General features: G+C 50.0%; 6 protein-coding genes across 6 annotated transcripts; 3 read left to right on the plus strand and 3 right to left on the minus strand.

The window, feature by feature from the left end:
• Positions 1-872: 872 nt before the first annotated feature.
• On the plus strand, positions 873-1,396 carry J4E82_009577 (uncharacterized protein; the record flags this gene model as incomplete). Its single annotated transcript, XM_051735800.1, has 2 exons — positions 873-966; positions 1,113-1,396. 2 exons carry the CDS (start codon positions 873-875, stop codon positions 1,394-1,396), a joined length of 378 nt encoding a protein of 125 aa, XP_051584470.1.
• Positions 1,397-2,537: 1,141 nt separating this feature from the next.
• On the minus strand, positions 2,538-5,272 carry J4E82_009578 (uncharacterized protein; the record flags this gene model as incomplete). The annotated part of the gene is made up of 4 exons (XM_051735801.1): positions 2,538-3,430; positions 3,478-4,539; positions 4,587-5,178; positions 5,219-5,272. The coding sequence occupies 4 exons, from the start codon at positions 5,270-5,272 to the stop codon at positions 2,538-2,540; spliced, it is 2,601 nt and encodes an 866-aa protein (XP_051584471.1).
• A 322-nt stretch (positions 5,273-5,594) lies between these two features.
• J4E82_009579 (uncharacterized protein) lies at positions 5,595-7,624 on the plus strand (the record flags this gene model as incomplete). Its single annotated transcript, XM_051735802.1, has 3 exons — positions 5,595-5,638; positions 5,688-6,249; positions 6,296-7,624. The coding sequence occupies 3 exons, from the start codon at positions 5,595-5,597 to the stop codon at positions 7,622-7,624; spliced, it is 1,935 nt and encodes a 644-aa protein (XP_051584472.1).
• A 473-nt stretch (positions 7,625-8,097) lies between these two features.
• On the minus strand, positions 8,098-9,881 carry J4E82_009580 (uncharacterized protein; the record flags this gene model as incomplete). Its single annotated transcript, XM_051735803.1, has 2 exons — positions 8,098-8,270; positions 8,321-9,881. 2 exons carry the CDS (start codon positions 9,879-9,881, stop codon positions 8,098-8,100), a joined length of 1,734 nt encoding a protein of 577 aa, XP_051584473.1.
• Positions 9,882-13,524: 3,643 nt separating this feature from the next.
• On the minus strand, positions 13,525-14,912 carry J4E82_009581 (uncharacterized protein; the record flags this gene model as incomplete). Its single annotated transcript, XM_051735804.1, has 2 exons — positions 13,525-14,634; positions 14,703-14,912. The coding sequence occupies 2 exons, from the start codon at positions 14,910-14,912 to the stop codon at positions 13,525-13,527; spliced, it is 1,320 nt and encodes a 439-aa protein (XP_051584474.1).
• A 676-nt stretch (positions 14,913-15,588) lies between these two features.
• J4E82_009582 (uncharacterized protein) lies at positions 15,589-16,335 on the plus strand (the record flags this gene model as incomplete). The annotated part of the gene is made up of 2 exons (XM_051735805.1): positions 15,589-15,725; positions 15,774-16,335. Coding segments are annotated over 2 exons (699 nt in total), but the record flags the coding sequence as incomplete, so codon positions are not given.
• Between the last annotated feature and the right edge of the window lie 292 nt (positions 16,336-16,627).

Genomic DNA, 16,627 nt, shown 5'->3' on the forward strand with positions numbered 1-16,627 from the left:
GTGCACAAATAACGACATCTAAACCCATCTCACGAAACGACTTTTGGCTCCAAGTTAGGGCGGTCACAAAGTTCTGCCATATTTCTAAGGACGCCGAGGATGGTAATACTGGTTTCTACGAGGCAGAGCACCTGCCAAGAGATACCCGGGTGATCGGCTCGTAGGGCTGACAGATGCGCATCCTTCCAGCAAGGGTTGCGGCACGAAGTCGAATATGTGGCCCGCGGGCTTCATGAGCTTTAATTGGAAAAGTGGGGGTGTGAACTACGATGACTTCAATGTGTGTGATGGCGGGTTGCGTACGTGGGTCATGCTGTCACGCGAAGAGCTTTTGTGGTGGCCTACAGACTGAAGTATCGCATGCCATTATCTTGTATGTGGCTTCTGAAACTGTCAACTCCTGAGTATCATATGACTAATCTCCTTAATTCGTAGATGAAATGAAGAGATGCAGGTACGACTGTGCTAGAGCCCTACTTATCAGCTGCGCTTTCCTGGGTGCGGGTGCGAGGTACTCCACACGTGAGGCTGAAGCAGAAATCGGATACAACCCAAGCCCGAGCGGGAAGGCCCATTGCGATTCCAAGCCACAAAAAGATGTTCTCTGCATAACTTGGAAATGAATGCAGAATGCGTGGACCGCGCTTGACTAGGTCCACCTCCAACAGGGCAGCTGGGAGATGGACTATGCTGAGGCTATGACGTAGGTGACACGCATGGCTGAAGCTATCACCCCTCATCCCCGCGCGCGCTTCCTCCAACCTGGACAACACCCCAAACACCTAATCTTCTGCCTCGATATTCAGATACGTCAATAATACAGACCTATACCCCAGACACCCTAAACCAACACCTAAAATAAACCACCGACAATGGACAAGATCAAGGAGAAGCTTCACATCGGCAGCAAGAACAAGGCCGACAACGATGTCACCACCAGCACCAGTAATGTCGGTACCATCGAGGGTAAGTGATAACTCCAAGTGACATACCAAGCATCGCGTCCAGTAGTCGTAGTAAATACACGTTGATCCGTCGCGAATAGCCTTCCCCTAATAACGCGCCTCGCTATTCTTCAGCCTCACTGAGCCCACCACTAACACCCTCAACAGAGAACCGTGACTCGATCGACTCTGAACTCGCCGCGATGCCCCCTCAAGAGCGCGTCGCCTACCTGAAAGAATTCGAAGACTCAGACAAGCACGACACGCCAAAGAAGGGCGGCCTCCTCGAGAAGCTCATTGCCCGAGGAAACAAGAAGACCGAAGACCAGATTGCCCAAGAGACCAAGGAGCGCGAGGCGCGTGAAGCTGCCCACCGCGATGCAACACACGCGACCATGGGCCCTGGCGCTGGTGCCAGCGCACATTCAGCTGCAGGACCCGGTGGATTGTAAGCGCATAACGACGAGTGCAAGGACATGATGGAATGTGAGCGACCAGCAAAGTTTCAAAGGGGGAAGTACGACACTTCCCAGACATGGATTGTGAAGAACGCTTTCTTAGCGATGGACTGCGATTACATTTACATACACTTTTTCTCGACATGATGAATACATGACATGAATATGAGCTGAGCTTCTTTCTGTATCTTGGACCGTGATGAGATGGAAATGACTTTACAACGCCCTCCTTATCTGGAACTCGACGGCGTGTGCTTCTTCATGGTACACGGGCTACTCGCTACATTCTGTGTCGATCTCGCGCATACCGTCGTCTTAGGGACGCCATTTTCCTCACAATGGTGTCCCCACCCTTCGATAGCCAGTGTTGATCTGACAAGCATGCGGCGAGCAATGGTGTGGATTTCACTGCGGTAGATGTATACCATTCCTGCTGCAAGCAAGAGTCTGGAAATAAAAGTACCGCGTAGGAGGAAGAAACTGGGAGAGTTGCATTTCAACAATGCTACGGCCGGGCAAGGGAGAGAAGGATGACATATGTACACTTGACGACCGCCTTTATTGGCGATCTTGAGACTCAAGCCTGCTGTTGTAGTATGTGATACAGTGTTCTCTGCCATTTCCCACATCTTCACCTCACTGATTATATCGTTCGGCTTCGTGGCGATGAGGGAATGATATATCATCTCGAGTAGCATTTGTCTTGCTTAAAAAGTAGGTTGTAAGGTGTTTGTCAAAGGGCCACCAATTTAACCTTGTAAACCTTCATACTGTCAAAGGAGTTGTGGTTCACCAAAGGCATGTCAGTCATGCCGGATGACACAACAGAGGACTGCAAGTACATTTCAATCGATGGTATTACTGTGAACCTCGGACCTTATGTCATGGGGTCCGCACTTGCTCCAGTAATGAGCTGGTATACTACAAGTCACTCTCTAACGTCCCCTTTTCCCCCTTAGATCCTTCACGAAACATCCATGATCATGTACAGAATAGAAGTTTGCCTCTAGAGAGGTAACCAGCTGTGTAACAACCTAGGTAACAAGAGCTGGAAGAGCAGTGCGGCAACCCGCCGTTGCAGCATCGCATTCCAAAATTGAGCTGATAGAAATGGCTGCCATTTGTATGGCCAACTTCACACCGGAAGTCCTTGCTCGTCAGGTGCTTCAGGTGCTCCACTTACAGCCCCATATACCCGGATTGGTACCTGAACTTCAAAGCTCTCAGCCGGTAATCGCTGGGCCGCCGCTAATATGACACCTCGATCGTCGCTGGATATCTCTTCCAAGAGATTGTCTTGTGTCGTCTCCTCTCCATCCTCATGCATTACTCGCGGAGTGATGAACTCGATCCTTAACTTCCACTCCAGGCTGACTCCACTGGTGATGAACTCCGGTGTGGCATTGGGTGGTATTGTAGGTGAAAAGGCTAGCTTTTGCGCAAACAGCGCGTTTTCTGAAAAGGATGCGTGCACTTTCTTCGTAACACGGTATATCGAAGCATTCGAGCGAAGTGCTATCGCCGGGTCGACCTTCTCAGAGCTTTCCAGTGAAATATGTATAGAATAGCAGGGAATACGCGAGTCTGTAAAGTCGATCACCGCAGTCATTGTTTCGCCTAGTCGGTAAGAGGGTCGCGCCAACATGATGACCGCAACACGGCGGCCGCTGCGGGCGATCTCAAAGCGGTTGGCGCTCTGATTCGCAGCACCCGTCAAGTTGCTGCGCAAAATGGCTGTGTCGATGGCCTCCTTCATAGTTTGGGGTTCTTCGGCGATCGATGACCGCCCAGGCATGGTACCTGTAGGTGAGAGCAAGCCCATGCTAGAATTGTGTCTAGGTCGATCTAGCAGGTTGTTCACGTACTCCAGGAAGTCGCCAAAGGTGTTTTCTTCTGCTTTGCCCGAAGGGCCTTTCTTAGTCGGAGAAAGCTTCGCACCTGAAGAGGGCTCTATGCTGGCTGTTCGAGCTTGATCGCGCAATATAATGTACGGAGACATGAGATCATGTCCAAGTATCTCGCCACGGCCTGGTCGGAGTTAGCATGTCAATGCATCCATACTTGAGCAAACATACTGTTCACGCTGCCAAAAACCCTGAACGGAATGTCCACATGCTTCACTTGCTGTTCTTTGGTCGAGCCTGCGCGTTGCGTGCCAATGATGAGATTGTATGCTACCTTCATCGACCGCCCCTTGTGTGAAGGTGGGAGACCTCGGGGTATTGTAAAGCTGTACGTGTAACTGCGGCTCTCGCCAGGCGCAAGCCTCAAATCGACGAACAGAATGGACTGGGGTGTAGTGATGAGCGGAACGGTTTTGGAGCTGGCAACACCCCTCATCTCCCGGATACTAGAGGGTTCTGATGCGCCCAGTAGCCCGCCCAGCGACTCTCCTATGTTGCCCCAGCCTAGCGCGCCAAAGAGCCCGCTCTCGCGCTTTGTCTTCTCTACTCCCACGACGCCGCCTCCACCCTGGCCACCTACTACTCCCTTCCTTTTGACCTCTTCGAAAGGTGCCTGGTTGATCAAGGATCCATCCAGCGTGAAGGAACCCATTATTTGTGCATAGCCCATCATTATCGACTCAGGGAGAGCCTGTCTATTGGGCGGTGCCAAATGCGATAGTCGTCGGTGGTGCATCGGACGCTGTAGCAGACGCGCGGAGGGATGAGCTGCATATTCCGAGGCTAGTGTTTCGTTGGAGTTGTTGCTCATCGAGTAGAATTCTCCACTGCTACGAGGAGTGTCATTGAGGCTCGACGCAGATATTATCCGTGCAACGGGCGAAAGCACTTCGAGATTGGAGCTTCCTGATATCCGTAGATGGTCATATGGCGGTTGTGGGGAGTTGCGCCGGACGTGTATGGGTTGCTTTGTAGGGCTGCTACTAGGCTGCGGTTGTGTGGCATCTTCAGGCGGAGGGGCGGCTGGGAACTTGAAGTTTGATGAGAAGGAATTGGAAGGTTTCCGTCCTGTGGTAGGAAGAGCTGGGGTACTCGGTGTGGTCGTAACACCAGGCCGTCTCCTGTTCTGACGCGCAGGAAAGGCAAAGTCGCCAGGGCTGTGGACTGTCGGCGATGACGCTTCGCCGGATAATGGAGAGGGATGTGTAGCTGATCGATGACCTGGTGAAGCAACTGCTACCATGTCAGCCAGAAGCATATATCGCGTGTGTCCTTCATACTTGGATACGAGTTTGGCCTGCCGGGCACGACTTGCAGACTTGCAGATCTTCCATGCCCTCTTGCTGGGCGTCTAATGGGTATGCCTCTCTCATGGCTGACTTCGGTTCCAGCATCTGTCCCTAAGGACACGATTGACACGGATCTTCCATGTTTCGGCGTTCCTGTGTTGTTCCCGTGTATGACGCTCGGCGGAACAGGCGATCGGCGTCCCCCAGCTGTTGACGGCGTGTGTAATGATAGTGCAGGGCGGTGTCCACGAAGATGTGAGGGCGGTAACTGCGAGGCAAAGGACGAATTGCGGGATACCGAGGGCCTCGTCGACGAGTGAACTGGCGGTAGTTTGCGCTGTCGCTCCCCGCCTGTCGCGAAGCCATTCTGCCTCCGGACCGGGGAGCGATCGCGTCCTTCAGGCGAGGCTACATTCTTGAAGGTAATAGTGCATTCTATGTCTTCGCCGGCGAACACGGTAGAGTCCTTCCATTGTACAAATACCCGGATGTTCGACGCGGACATGGTAGGAAGGCTAAGCGGCGCGGGCTGCGGGTTCGTAAGCAGCTCATCTGGTACGGCGATCAATCGGCATGGCGACTGCTAGAAATTGAACCCCGAGACGACAAAAACAGCAACAGACACCAGTTGAGGGTTGGTAACGATGGCGGATCTCGACTGACAGCTGCGCCGTCATGACAGGGATGTCCAGGGTCTAGGTACGCGGTCTGTGCTTCTTCCCCGGTCCGCCTACCAGCTCTTCCTCGCGGATGTGACCAACTCCAAGCGCAACCCAACCAAAATACACTTCCACATTTGGATCTAAGCTTCGACTCACCACAGACGAGCAAGCGCTTTGTGATCTGTGCAAGGGATGTATAGATGTATCGCAAGAGCTTAAAAAGGCTCTTGAGAAACTCACAGGTCAAGGCAAGCCTGGAAGATTTCGCAGTTTCCGACAAGCTTTGAAGAGTGTGTGGAGTAAGGATGATATCGATAACCTGGAACGAAGAGTAAAGATGTACAAAGAAGAGTTGAATATTCGCATAATCGTGGGTTTACGGTTCGTCTCACGCCTATTATCACCAGACAGGTCTAACTCTGGGCGACAGGAGCAAGATCGATGTCGTAGCACTTCAGCAATCAGAAGGTTATGCTTCACTTGCCGACGAAACAAAGTCCGTAGTTCAATCACTAGCTCACATCGACGACGGGATACAGAATGGATTCGAGCGACAACATGCCATTCTAGATACACTTCACTCGCGCACAGAGACGACTATAATAGCTCATGCTAAACAAGACAAAGAAGAACACGAGAAACTATCTTCTCAGATAATTGAGCTTTCACAACAATCCGGTGATCAGTTTGATCGAGCTTTAGGTGCACAGATCGTTACTAGGACCGCGATCGAGACGTCGATTAATCAGAATATCGCAGAGCACAATAAAACTCGAGAAGAAATGAACCGTCTCAAAGAACAAGCGGAAAGACAGATTGAGGTTCTCACTGAAGAGATTCGACAGCTCAAGATTGAGCTTGAAGCTAGTGTTAAAACCATCGTTGCCAGCCTAGGAACAGCTTCAAAGAAGGAGGAACAGAAGCTCAAGGACATAAGCAACGCCAAATTCAATCTGTGGGTTGCAAAGGAACTCATATTAGAGAAATTGAAGGTTAGTCTGCCATGAGGTATTCCGTATATGTTTAACCAGAGACTAGGCTTTTGTCGCCATGTTCCGTTTCAGCTTTGCAATAGAGTCATGGACCGGTACAACGAATACCAAGTCTTGGAAGCTCATGCCATATCCGAAACCATCCGAGTCTCCTGCTGGAATCACGCTCGCGTCTATTGAAATAGAATATACTGGCGAAGAATCGATGGCATACTTTCACGTGGATATATCCTATCCCATTGCAGCAAGGAATGTCCCCATGGTCAGAACGTGCCTTGATCAAGGTGTGAATGTGAACACCGAACTTCCCGTGGCAACTTATAATGGGATGACACCTCTGATTAAGGCGGTAGCAACTGCTTATGAGACCACACCATACGACACAATTGGAACAATGCTCCTGATGCGTCGCGATTCGAGGAAGATTGTGCAACTGCTGCTTGATCATGGAGCAGACAAAAGCTCAGAGGCAAGAGATTTGGCAAAGAATCCACCTGACAGTAGTCACCAACCTGATTGGTTAATCGAAGAACTTCTGGCACCTTCTCCTCATCCCAAACTACACCAGTTCCTCTCTTTGACGGATGCTGTGTGGGCTGGAGAACAAGAGAAGTTGGAGAACATGCTTACGCAAGACCCTGACCTTTGGAACGCCTCAGAGTTTCAAGGCGTCTCACCGCTCGGAGCAGCTGTATATCGTAACGACGAACGCATGGTAAGCATGCTTCTCAGCAGAGGAGCATCGCCGAATGCACGTGACCCTATGGGTTCATCACCATTGGCTATCGCTGTCGCTTCAAAACTGGAGATTATTGCCAAATTACTCCTGCAGTATGGTGCATGTATCACTCTCGTAGATCCTGTCCTTGGGCTCAATCCCATTGAATATGCTGCAAGAGAGGGGAACCATACCATGTGTGGTACTCTGCTTGGAAATGAGAAACCTCAAAGCCCTTACGACAAAAAGGAACTGCTCTCGAAACCATTCGCTCTAGCATTGAGACAATATCACACAGACGTTATCTTGGTACTTCTGGAACACGGCGCAGATGTATTCATGAATATGCAGCCGTTTCTACGTCCTAGTGAGAGAGGACAGTTTGGGTTTTCCCATTCCGATACGATTCCTGAAGAATTTCTGCGGGTAAAGCTCTCTTCATCTATGAGTGGTTATGAAAAATTTTCGATATTGCCTAAAATCCCTTCGGCGGAGCTGCCCTCCGGCAACACGCCTCATGAAAAAGAGGTATACCGATCACGTTTGTGTGCAGTCTTGAAGGAGTACGAGATTCGAGCGAACAAAAAGACATCTCAGAGAAGTGGCAAGCTGCTATCTGACGACTCTCAGTTGGAAGACCTTATTTCATTCAAATAGGAAGTTTCTTTTGCGACAAAGCATCACAAAAGGTGCCTGTGGCCATTAGCTGTATCAACATAAATACCATTCATATAAGGAGAATTGTCTTCCTGGTACATGCTCGCAGATCCTTCCCTGTCTCATCTTGGCAAACGTGTCGCTCATATTTTGTATCGTAGCGATTTGTACAACCAAAAGGATTAGTGGCTATTTCAAGCATATTAGACTTAAACTGAAAACATCAGGTGGCTAATGCTTGTCCATTGGCGTCACGACACTAGTCGAGCGCCACAAAGCGAACGCGTCACAGCATACTGCACAGTTGAGACTTTATTGAAACTTTTTTCGTTGTTTTTAACACAAATTCGTTTTTCAAACTGGTTTTGCGCACCCTCAATTATCTTCATATACTGGAAATGCCGACCGAAACACTGGTTAGCCTTCCCTCGAATACGCATGCTGCAGTCTCTGACTTCAACGAAACATATGAATTAATTGTTCGAAGGATACCGGTAATCGAAGACAGGAAAAAACTCTTCCTTGATTTGGCGTGGAGAAACGAAGCGGAACATGGGGTTTGAAGAGCCTGCCTTATCGTTTGTACCACTTGCGCGACTTCCACCGAAGCTCTGCTGACCGATGAGCGCGGCGGTGGTCTTGCAGTCTGATGGCTCGTTAGTGACGACATCGAGTGACAGTTCGCTAAATACTTACTGATGTAGAAGTTTCCAGCAGAATAGCGGAGGGCGTCTTCCGCCTCTCGTATGGCAGTACGGGAGTTGGCAAAAACGGCACCTGTTAGTGCGAAATTTCCACCAGCTTGGTCAATCTTCTCCAGAATCTGACTCCACTCCGCATCCGGATAGACATGTATGGCGAGTACAGGGCCAAAGATCTCATAGTTGAAGAGCTTATGGTCTGGTGAATCTGCGAGGTAGACGGTTGGCTTGACGTAGAAGCCTTCAGAATCATCGTAGGCACCGCCGACTAGAAGCTTGAGTGAAGAGTCCTGATTGCTCTCGTCGATGACAGCCTTGATCTTTTCGAACGATCGACGGTGGATTACAGGGCCCATAAAGGCTGCGAGATCCTCATGTGGGTTACCTTGGGTAATACCCTTCACGTCTTCGACCAGGGTATCGATGAATTCCTTTGATCGCGACTCTGGAAGATACAGACGAGAGGTTGCCGAGCACTTTTGACCCTGATACTCAAACGAAGCGCGAACAACGTGCTTCACTGCGGATTGGACATCCGCTGTGGGATGAAGGAGAGTAAAGTTCTTGCCACTAGTCTCTCCGACCATCCGTGGAAATTCGCGGTATGTGCTGTTACCAATACCCTGACCAATGCGAGCACAGAGAGATCTGAAGACGTCTGAGGAGCCGACGAAGTTGAGCCCAGCGAAGTCCCTGTGGTTGAACACGACATCGTTAATCTCTTCAGGCTCACCAGGTACGAACTGAATAACATCCGGTGGTAGACCAGCTTCAAGAAGGATCTTGTAGACGATGGTGCTTGCGTAGATGTTTGAAGGTGACGGCTTCCAGAGTACCACGTTACCCATGATAGCAGGGCCGGAGATGAGGTTACCGCCGATAGCAGTAAAGTTGAACGGTGAAACGGCGTAGACGAACCCCTCTACTGGGCGGTAGTCCATACGAGACCACATTCCGTCTGTGCCTCGTTCGGGTTGTTTCTCTAGAATCTCCGCAGCGTAATTGCAGTTCAGTCGGAAGAAGTCTGCCAACTCAGCAGCAGCGTCTACTTCGCCTTGCCAGATGTTCTTGCCTTGGCCAAGCATGGTTGCAGCAATCAGTTCATAGCGGTATTTGGTCGCTACCAGCTCGGCCGCCTTGAGAAAGATTGCCGCTCGATCAACGAAAGGCGTGTTTTCCCATGATTTCTTTGCTTTGAGGGCAGAATCGATAGCTTTCGATACTTGTTCCTTGGTTGTAAGTGGATAACTGGTGAAGGTCGTCTTGTGGTCCGCTGGTAATGGCTGATCCCAAGAGCTGTGAACTTGCTGTGATTTTCCATTGAAATGAATCTCGCTTTGCATAGGAATCTGCGACTTCATGTGCTTCAAAGTCTCCTCCAGCTTAGTTCGCTCTGGAGAACCTCTCTCGTATGTGGGGTTTGGCTCGTTACGAGCATCAGGTAACCGAAACGGTACCGTTGCTTTTGTGCGCAGTTGACAAGGAAGCAACGCGCATCTTGACGTGCTTATCAAAGGTCGCTTTCTAGTATGTGAAAGTCGTACTAGAGATCGCATGTTCGACATTCTGAGAGAAGGTAGCGGGGTAGGGAGGGGTGTGAGTAGGTAATGCACATAGGCACTCCGTTGCTGAACCACGCTTTCTATATCCATCACTCTGTGAGAGTCAATAGCCGCAACGCGACCCGACCATCACTCGTGACGCATAGCGACATCGCTGCAACTCCCATGCCCGCGAATACCCGTCGTCGACATATGTTACGGTGGTTTTTGGTTGGCCGATAAGCTCACCACGCCGGACCTAACTTCGCATGAGCTCAGAAGTTGATCGGGAGGCCTCCCGATGCATACCTAACCAAACCCGTGGCAGTCCGAGTGGAGAACGAACACCAGAGCAGTTGACAATGACCCGTGAAAGGCTCTGCACACGGTCATCCTTCTTTGGGATCATCATTCATGTTTACTATACATTCCGTAGAACATGCTTTGGGTTTCCCAGAATAATCTTTGCTGCTGCGCGTTCTTGGTTTTCGACCTCATTCAATACGCTGGGGGATTTCGTCCTAGGAATGTCACTTCCCATGCCTTGACTACAGTACTCTTCTGAAGACAATTGTCATCTGAAGCAATTCAGTTTCGCAGTATTCTTCTTGGCATGAATCAGTGTTCAGAACACCCGATGACAGTGTTCCTGCAAGAGGGACGGAAGCGCATCCGTCGCACGTCTCCGTGCGCGATACGCTAAGCCAGCCCCTCAGCCCAATAACCTAGGGGAACCGAGCAAGGCATCCCAACCTCCAGATGCAATTTCAGAGTTTGATTGAGCACTAGAAATATTATGTCGCAGTCAGACAAAGATGGAGAAATAATGCTTAGCGTTTATACCGTCTTCTGCGACTTCGAGGTGGAGCAGAGATGGCAGCCATGTGCGAAGGAAGACCAAGTTGGAGCGATGACCTCAGATCTCCATTGGTCCCCGCACATAGCGGTATCTATCCTAACTCAGCCCTCGACATCCCTGGCTCACAAGCGTGGGGTTTCTGCATGCGCGCTGGCGCGTCTTCCGCGTTGTTGATATCGATCGAGCACAGCACTTGGCCAGATTCGCTTCACTATTCTTCCCAGGCTGCGAGGTTCTCATGAGTGAGCCTCGGCAGACGCGATGACAACCTCCAACGATCATCGTAAAGTGACAAAACGATCCTCAAACGCGTACGCAACTCGCATGGTGCTGGAAAAGTGCACTAACAACAACTTCGAACAGTTGCTCGCGATGCAGGAGGCAAAAGATTAAATGTTCAGGGCAGCAGCCGTGCTCAAGCTGTGGCAGACGAAACCTTACTTGCATCTTCGATGACCGAGAAAACAAGGTTCTAGTAACACAAGGGTAGTTTGACGTGTTCCAATCGTGGGAGAAGAAGTTGATGCGGATGCTGATGCTACTTAGATATCTCTCTGACCTCCGCGCAAAGGTAGCCCGGCTAGAGCAAAACCAAGGCAATGCTTCAATAGCATCTCGGGTGCAAACGACAGCAGATGATACAACGGCGCAGGAAGAGGATATAGATGCACTAGAACCGGACCATGACCGACAGCAAGTCAATCCATCTAGCATCGGGGGTACGAGAGAAAATTCGCCGGGGCATAGACCTGAGCCTGACGAATCGAACTTAATCAACCCACTTATTGAGTCCTTCAAATTCTGGTCGTCTTCTGGACGAACTTGTAAGCCTGCCAGCCGCCGTTGATGAGTTTCGATTGATCTTATTCGCAGTCTATCTTGGTACCTCTTCAAACTGGTCATTCCATGGACAGATACTTAATTTAGTGCATGAGCACACTCGAAAATCACCTCTTCCGAGTGCCGATTTGTTGTTTGATGGCTCAGCATATGATTTACCCTGGGATGGTACCCGCAGCCTTCCAGATTCCACTTCTCCGGTTATTCCCAGTATCGACTACGCCATTTTCCTGATCAATGCTGTGAAATTCCATTGCGCTCAGCTTGTACATCTTTTCGACGAGGATGAATTCATGGCGAACATGCACGCGTTCTATTCGAACTCTGAGACCGGTGCATGGAAAGAGAGTATGTGGTATATACATTTCCTTATAATATTGGCTTTTGGAAAGACATTTATCCAAGCAAAAGGAAACGCACCACGGCCACCAGGTGCGGACTTCTTTGTACAAGCCCTTCAGCTACTCCCAGATACCAACCGGTTATGCCGCGAGCCTGTGACGGCGGTCGAAATACTTTGCTGTATAGCACTGTACCTGCAAGCCTTGGATTCAAGAAATGCAGCGCACGTAACAGTATGCAATCATCCCCATTTCTACACATTAGCTGACGTTGGTTAGATCGGTCAAGCTATGCGCATCTCAATGATCCAAGGAATGCATACAGATATGCCAGTTGAAAACTTGGGCGAACCTCTTGTCCAGCGATGCCGCCGAATTTGGTGGACAGTTTACATCCTCGATCGCCAAATGACGTCTTTGATGGGGCTGCCTCAATCAATCCAAGACGACGATATATCCTGCCAGCCCCCAGACTTCGTAGGCTCCGCTCAGCGAGCTGCAGCGCTGAACATGCAAATCAGACTTGCACGTATACATGCTGAGATAGCTAAAAGTACGTGATGTAACCTCTCGTAAAAGCGATGACTGATTTGGATGCCTAGCTGTGTATGGCTCGAAAGGTCGCCTGCGCAAGAAGTTTGTCCTAAGCATCAAGGCTGTTTTGGACGATCTTGGGTCATTGGCGGAAGAGCTCCGACAATCATTTCCTCTACATGCTGACGAACGCTTCGGAGGCATCTCGAGGATGCCGGCACATCTACATTTGTCGTATTACCAGGCAAGACCCAAGCCTTGTAGAACGCAGAACCAGTCTGACAAATATTTAGACCATTGTTGTTGTGACGAGGCCATTGCTTTTCTGCTGCTTGAAGAAAGTCTTCGAGTCACCAAGAGAAGTGCGACCGTTGGTCTCATCACGCAAAATACGGCATCTACTGCACATATCACTTGAAGCCTCACAGAAAATCTTGAATATTCTGGAAAGCCTGCAAGATCAAGGATTACTTGGTACGAGAGTCTAGCCATATAGACTTCTCCCGTACTGACTACATTATAGAGACGTTCCTCCCATGGGATCTTGACGCACTCTTTGTATCGACTATGGTCCTCATCCTAACCCGTTTTGTTGACTTCAGCTTGATGGACAACCAAACAGGTCATTTGGATAAAGCCTACGGCTTTATGGAAACTATAGTATCTAGTGGCAACCGAATCGCGGCATTTAGAAACGTGGAGCTCCACAAACTTGAAGAAATGTTAGCGGAGTACTTCGAGAACAGGGAACAGCCACCCACTGCGTCACCAATCACGATCGGCTCGGGCCCAAGCATGCAACACCCACTCTCCTTTCCTGAAGGATATCAATCTACAGCTGGGTTACTGAATTCAGAGGACACGCTGCCACCTCCCTATACAGGGGTAAGTGATGAGGGGAGTGGATTTGGTGATGATTTGACGGCTGAGCAGATTCTGGCTGTGGCTGAGTCTATGGATATTGAGGGAACGGATTGGCTATCGTTCGCGACTTTAGATAACTACCAGATCCTTGATTCGAGTATACAATGAAATGTAACAAGAGTGATACAAGGCTTGTTGAGCAGGTTATACGCGAGAAGCTCTACAATTTGGACTTGGCCGCTTCTTCTTGTACTTCGCGGATCTCTCTAACATCTCCTACCCTCCAGCTCACGTCATCATCAAAGCTCTCTCCCTGCGCCTTCTGCTTTGGTATTCTCCAACGCCATCTTGAGATGCTTTGTGTCCTGTCGGGCGAGTTTAGTAAGCTGTGCACCCACCTTCCGACTATCGGAAACATTTTGAAACCATGGCCAGAGTCGCCTGAGAGCAACATGACGGAAGAGCAGGTCTCGGGTACGTAGTCGACGATGAAATCAGAGTCCGCCGTATCCGCAAACCAACATATAAACTTTTTTACCAGCGGTCGATCGGCAAGATAGGGCAGCGTTTGGCGAAGCAGCTCGCGCATCTTCCTTTCGTCTTCTTTGGGTACGAAGCGCATAAGTCCTTCAGGCGCTTCAGAAACTCCAGTGGCGGGATTGGTATTGATATAGCCACCACCCATTGGACACAGCTTTAGGAGGTTCGTCTTTGGATCTGGTTCGAAGAAGAAGCCGAGATCACGAGCGTATGTAACGGGGATACCGCGCAGTGCTGCGGTCTCATCGTCAGTGAGGCGGACGTGTGCAACAGACCAAGATTTGGCAGACACTTCGGTACCAAGTTCTGGGACGATCTTATGTGCTGCAGCGCCGACGGTAACGATGACTAGCTTCGCAGAGTGAAATTGGTCGGCTTTGGTTTGAACGCCGATACTCTTCCTGCTCTTTCCTGAGCCTTCGTAGACGATCTTCTCTATTGCACCAGCTTTCTCTCCCAAGAAAAACCTGACACCAGCCTTCACTGCTTCGCGATATATCCCCCTCAACGCGTTGGCGGAATGTACGTAGCCGTTGTATTTGCAGAAGTACCCTTTCCAACCAGGCATCTCTCCGGTGAACTGCCATGCCCCAGCTACATTGCGTACTTGTTCAGCTCCTGAGACAGAATGGAGGAAAGGCTTCATCTCCGGATGTTTATCAGCAGCTGCTTGGAACTTGCGCATCGTGTCCACTGCTTTTTGTGGTGCAGCACCTGAAACGCAGTTTAGAAAGCCGACACGGTGGAAGTAAGGCGCATATAGAGGAGTTTGCCAGGCGTGGGTCGCTTCCTTTTGGTTCGTCAGTTCTTAGCACATCATCCTCTCACAGCAACGCTTGGGTCATCCAGGAAACTTACGACCGCCAAGTTTGTATAGAAGTCATCTTCGTATTCCGCTCGCATAATCTTGTTCAGATCATTCGCAGCGGACCATCGTGACGGAATCTCCTCGTCTTTCTCGAAGACTGTGATGTTTGTGTAGCCTTTAGTTGAGAGCTCGAGAGCTGTGGAGAGACCGAATGCTCCACCGCCAACGATGGCTATGGGATCGCTTTTTGAGACGTCCATGGTAGTAAGATAATAAGAGAATCAAGGTTTGGCTGCAAATACAGAGACCTCAGAGGGTTATGATACATGTTCTGCATACGCTTGTCTACTCATGCGACGCGTGTGCCAAGTCTGATCATCAGACGGAACTATCGGCAGAGGCCCCATCATACTGTCAACACGGGAACGAGACCGTTGCTGCACGTATTGTCAACCCCCGCAGATGTTGTGAGCGTTATCGTCCTGTCGTGATCCCAGCCCCCTGATCTCAATGAACGCTAGTGTTATCGATAAGATCGACCCGCATAACGCGTCGCGCTTTCCTGCACGATCGGATGGCCTCCCGACATGACACAACAGCAAAACTACGTAGGTATCCGACCGTACATTTTTCCCTTTTATGGACGATGACGAGAGTCTATCCGTTGGTTTCGCGGTGTGCGAAGACTGCCGTAATGTTCAGTCCGACCGATGTCGCCCAATCACGCTTGCGTGGCCTAGAGAGATCTAGTTGTCGGATGCATTGCGAGACGACAGCGACTAGACGACAAGACCTTGAGGCCTAATGTTATGGGTACTGATCTAGATATTGTCGAATCAACTTGGTGTACGGATGCGTAAATTGGTATATATGGGTCCTATGCGTTTGCGCGTGTAGTGAGCGTCACAAGGTGAACGACTCACACAACACTACACAATGTCGCAGCAGCTTATGCAGAGTGAGAAGAATACTTGGGGGAAAGGACAGGTACTGGCAGCTGTTTTGGCTGGAGATATCGCCGCGGCGACCATTTCCGCAACAGCGATCAGTCCTATTTTGACAGTCATTGACCGGTAAGTCGTGATTCATGTTCTAAACTTCATCTTTTAACAGTACTCCAGTTCCGTAGTTGAGAATGCCGCCCCAGCCAAACAGCCTCTGCTATCTACCCTGAGAACCAACATCCTCAACTCAGTCCGACGACCACGGCTGCTCTTCGCAACAAAGCCCTTCATCTACATGTGGACGCTCTATGCAGCCACATATACCACCGCCAACGCAGTCGAGAGCATAGGCACCGCACTCACAGCGGGAGCGGATCGAATACTCATCAGTTCTATCACGTTCATTTCAACGTGTCTTGTCAACGTACCTCTAGGAGTATGGAAAGATGTACGCTTCGTCCAAACATATGGTAGATCCGTAGAGCAAGTTAAGTTCAGCAAGATGGTGGGAAACACGAGACCAGTGGCTTCACCTACACGGTCCACCTCCCCAGCGCGAGCAACTAGGTCTTCGCGAACCGTCGCCGCAACTTTCCTCTTCCGCGACGCCATCACCATATTCGGATCCATCAGTCTACCGCCAATGCTGAGTTCAGCTGTATCAGCACCAGATCCTCTTATTCCAGATCCTTCGACTAAGAACGCCGCAATACAAATCTTTACGCCAGTTCTCTCCCAGGTAGTGGCAACTCCTCTACATCTACTGGGCTTGGACTTCTACACCAGCCCAGAAGGCAGCAGTGCGGACCGGACGCAGAGAATAAAAAGCGCCTTGTTACCAACGACGGCGATAAGATGTGCAAGAATTATTCCAGCTTTTGGGATTGGCATGGTGATGAACACTTGGCTGAGGGATTGCTTTCATGGGCAGGTAAGAGGTAGCGACTTTCTTTAATCAAGTTGGAATATGCATTCTTGATGGATGAGGTAATCTCACTGCGTCACTCTGATCTCGACTATGAAAAAGCTCT

This window comes from Alternaria postmessia, assembly GCF_024291825.1.
Source record: "Alternaria postmessia strain BMP 2775 chromosome Unknown scaffold_94, whole genome shotgun sequence".
NCBI lineage: Eukaryota > Fungi > Ascomycota > Dothideomycetes > Pleosporales > Pleosporaceae > Alternaria > Alternaria postmessia.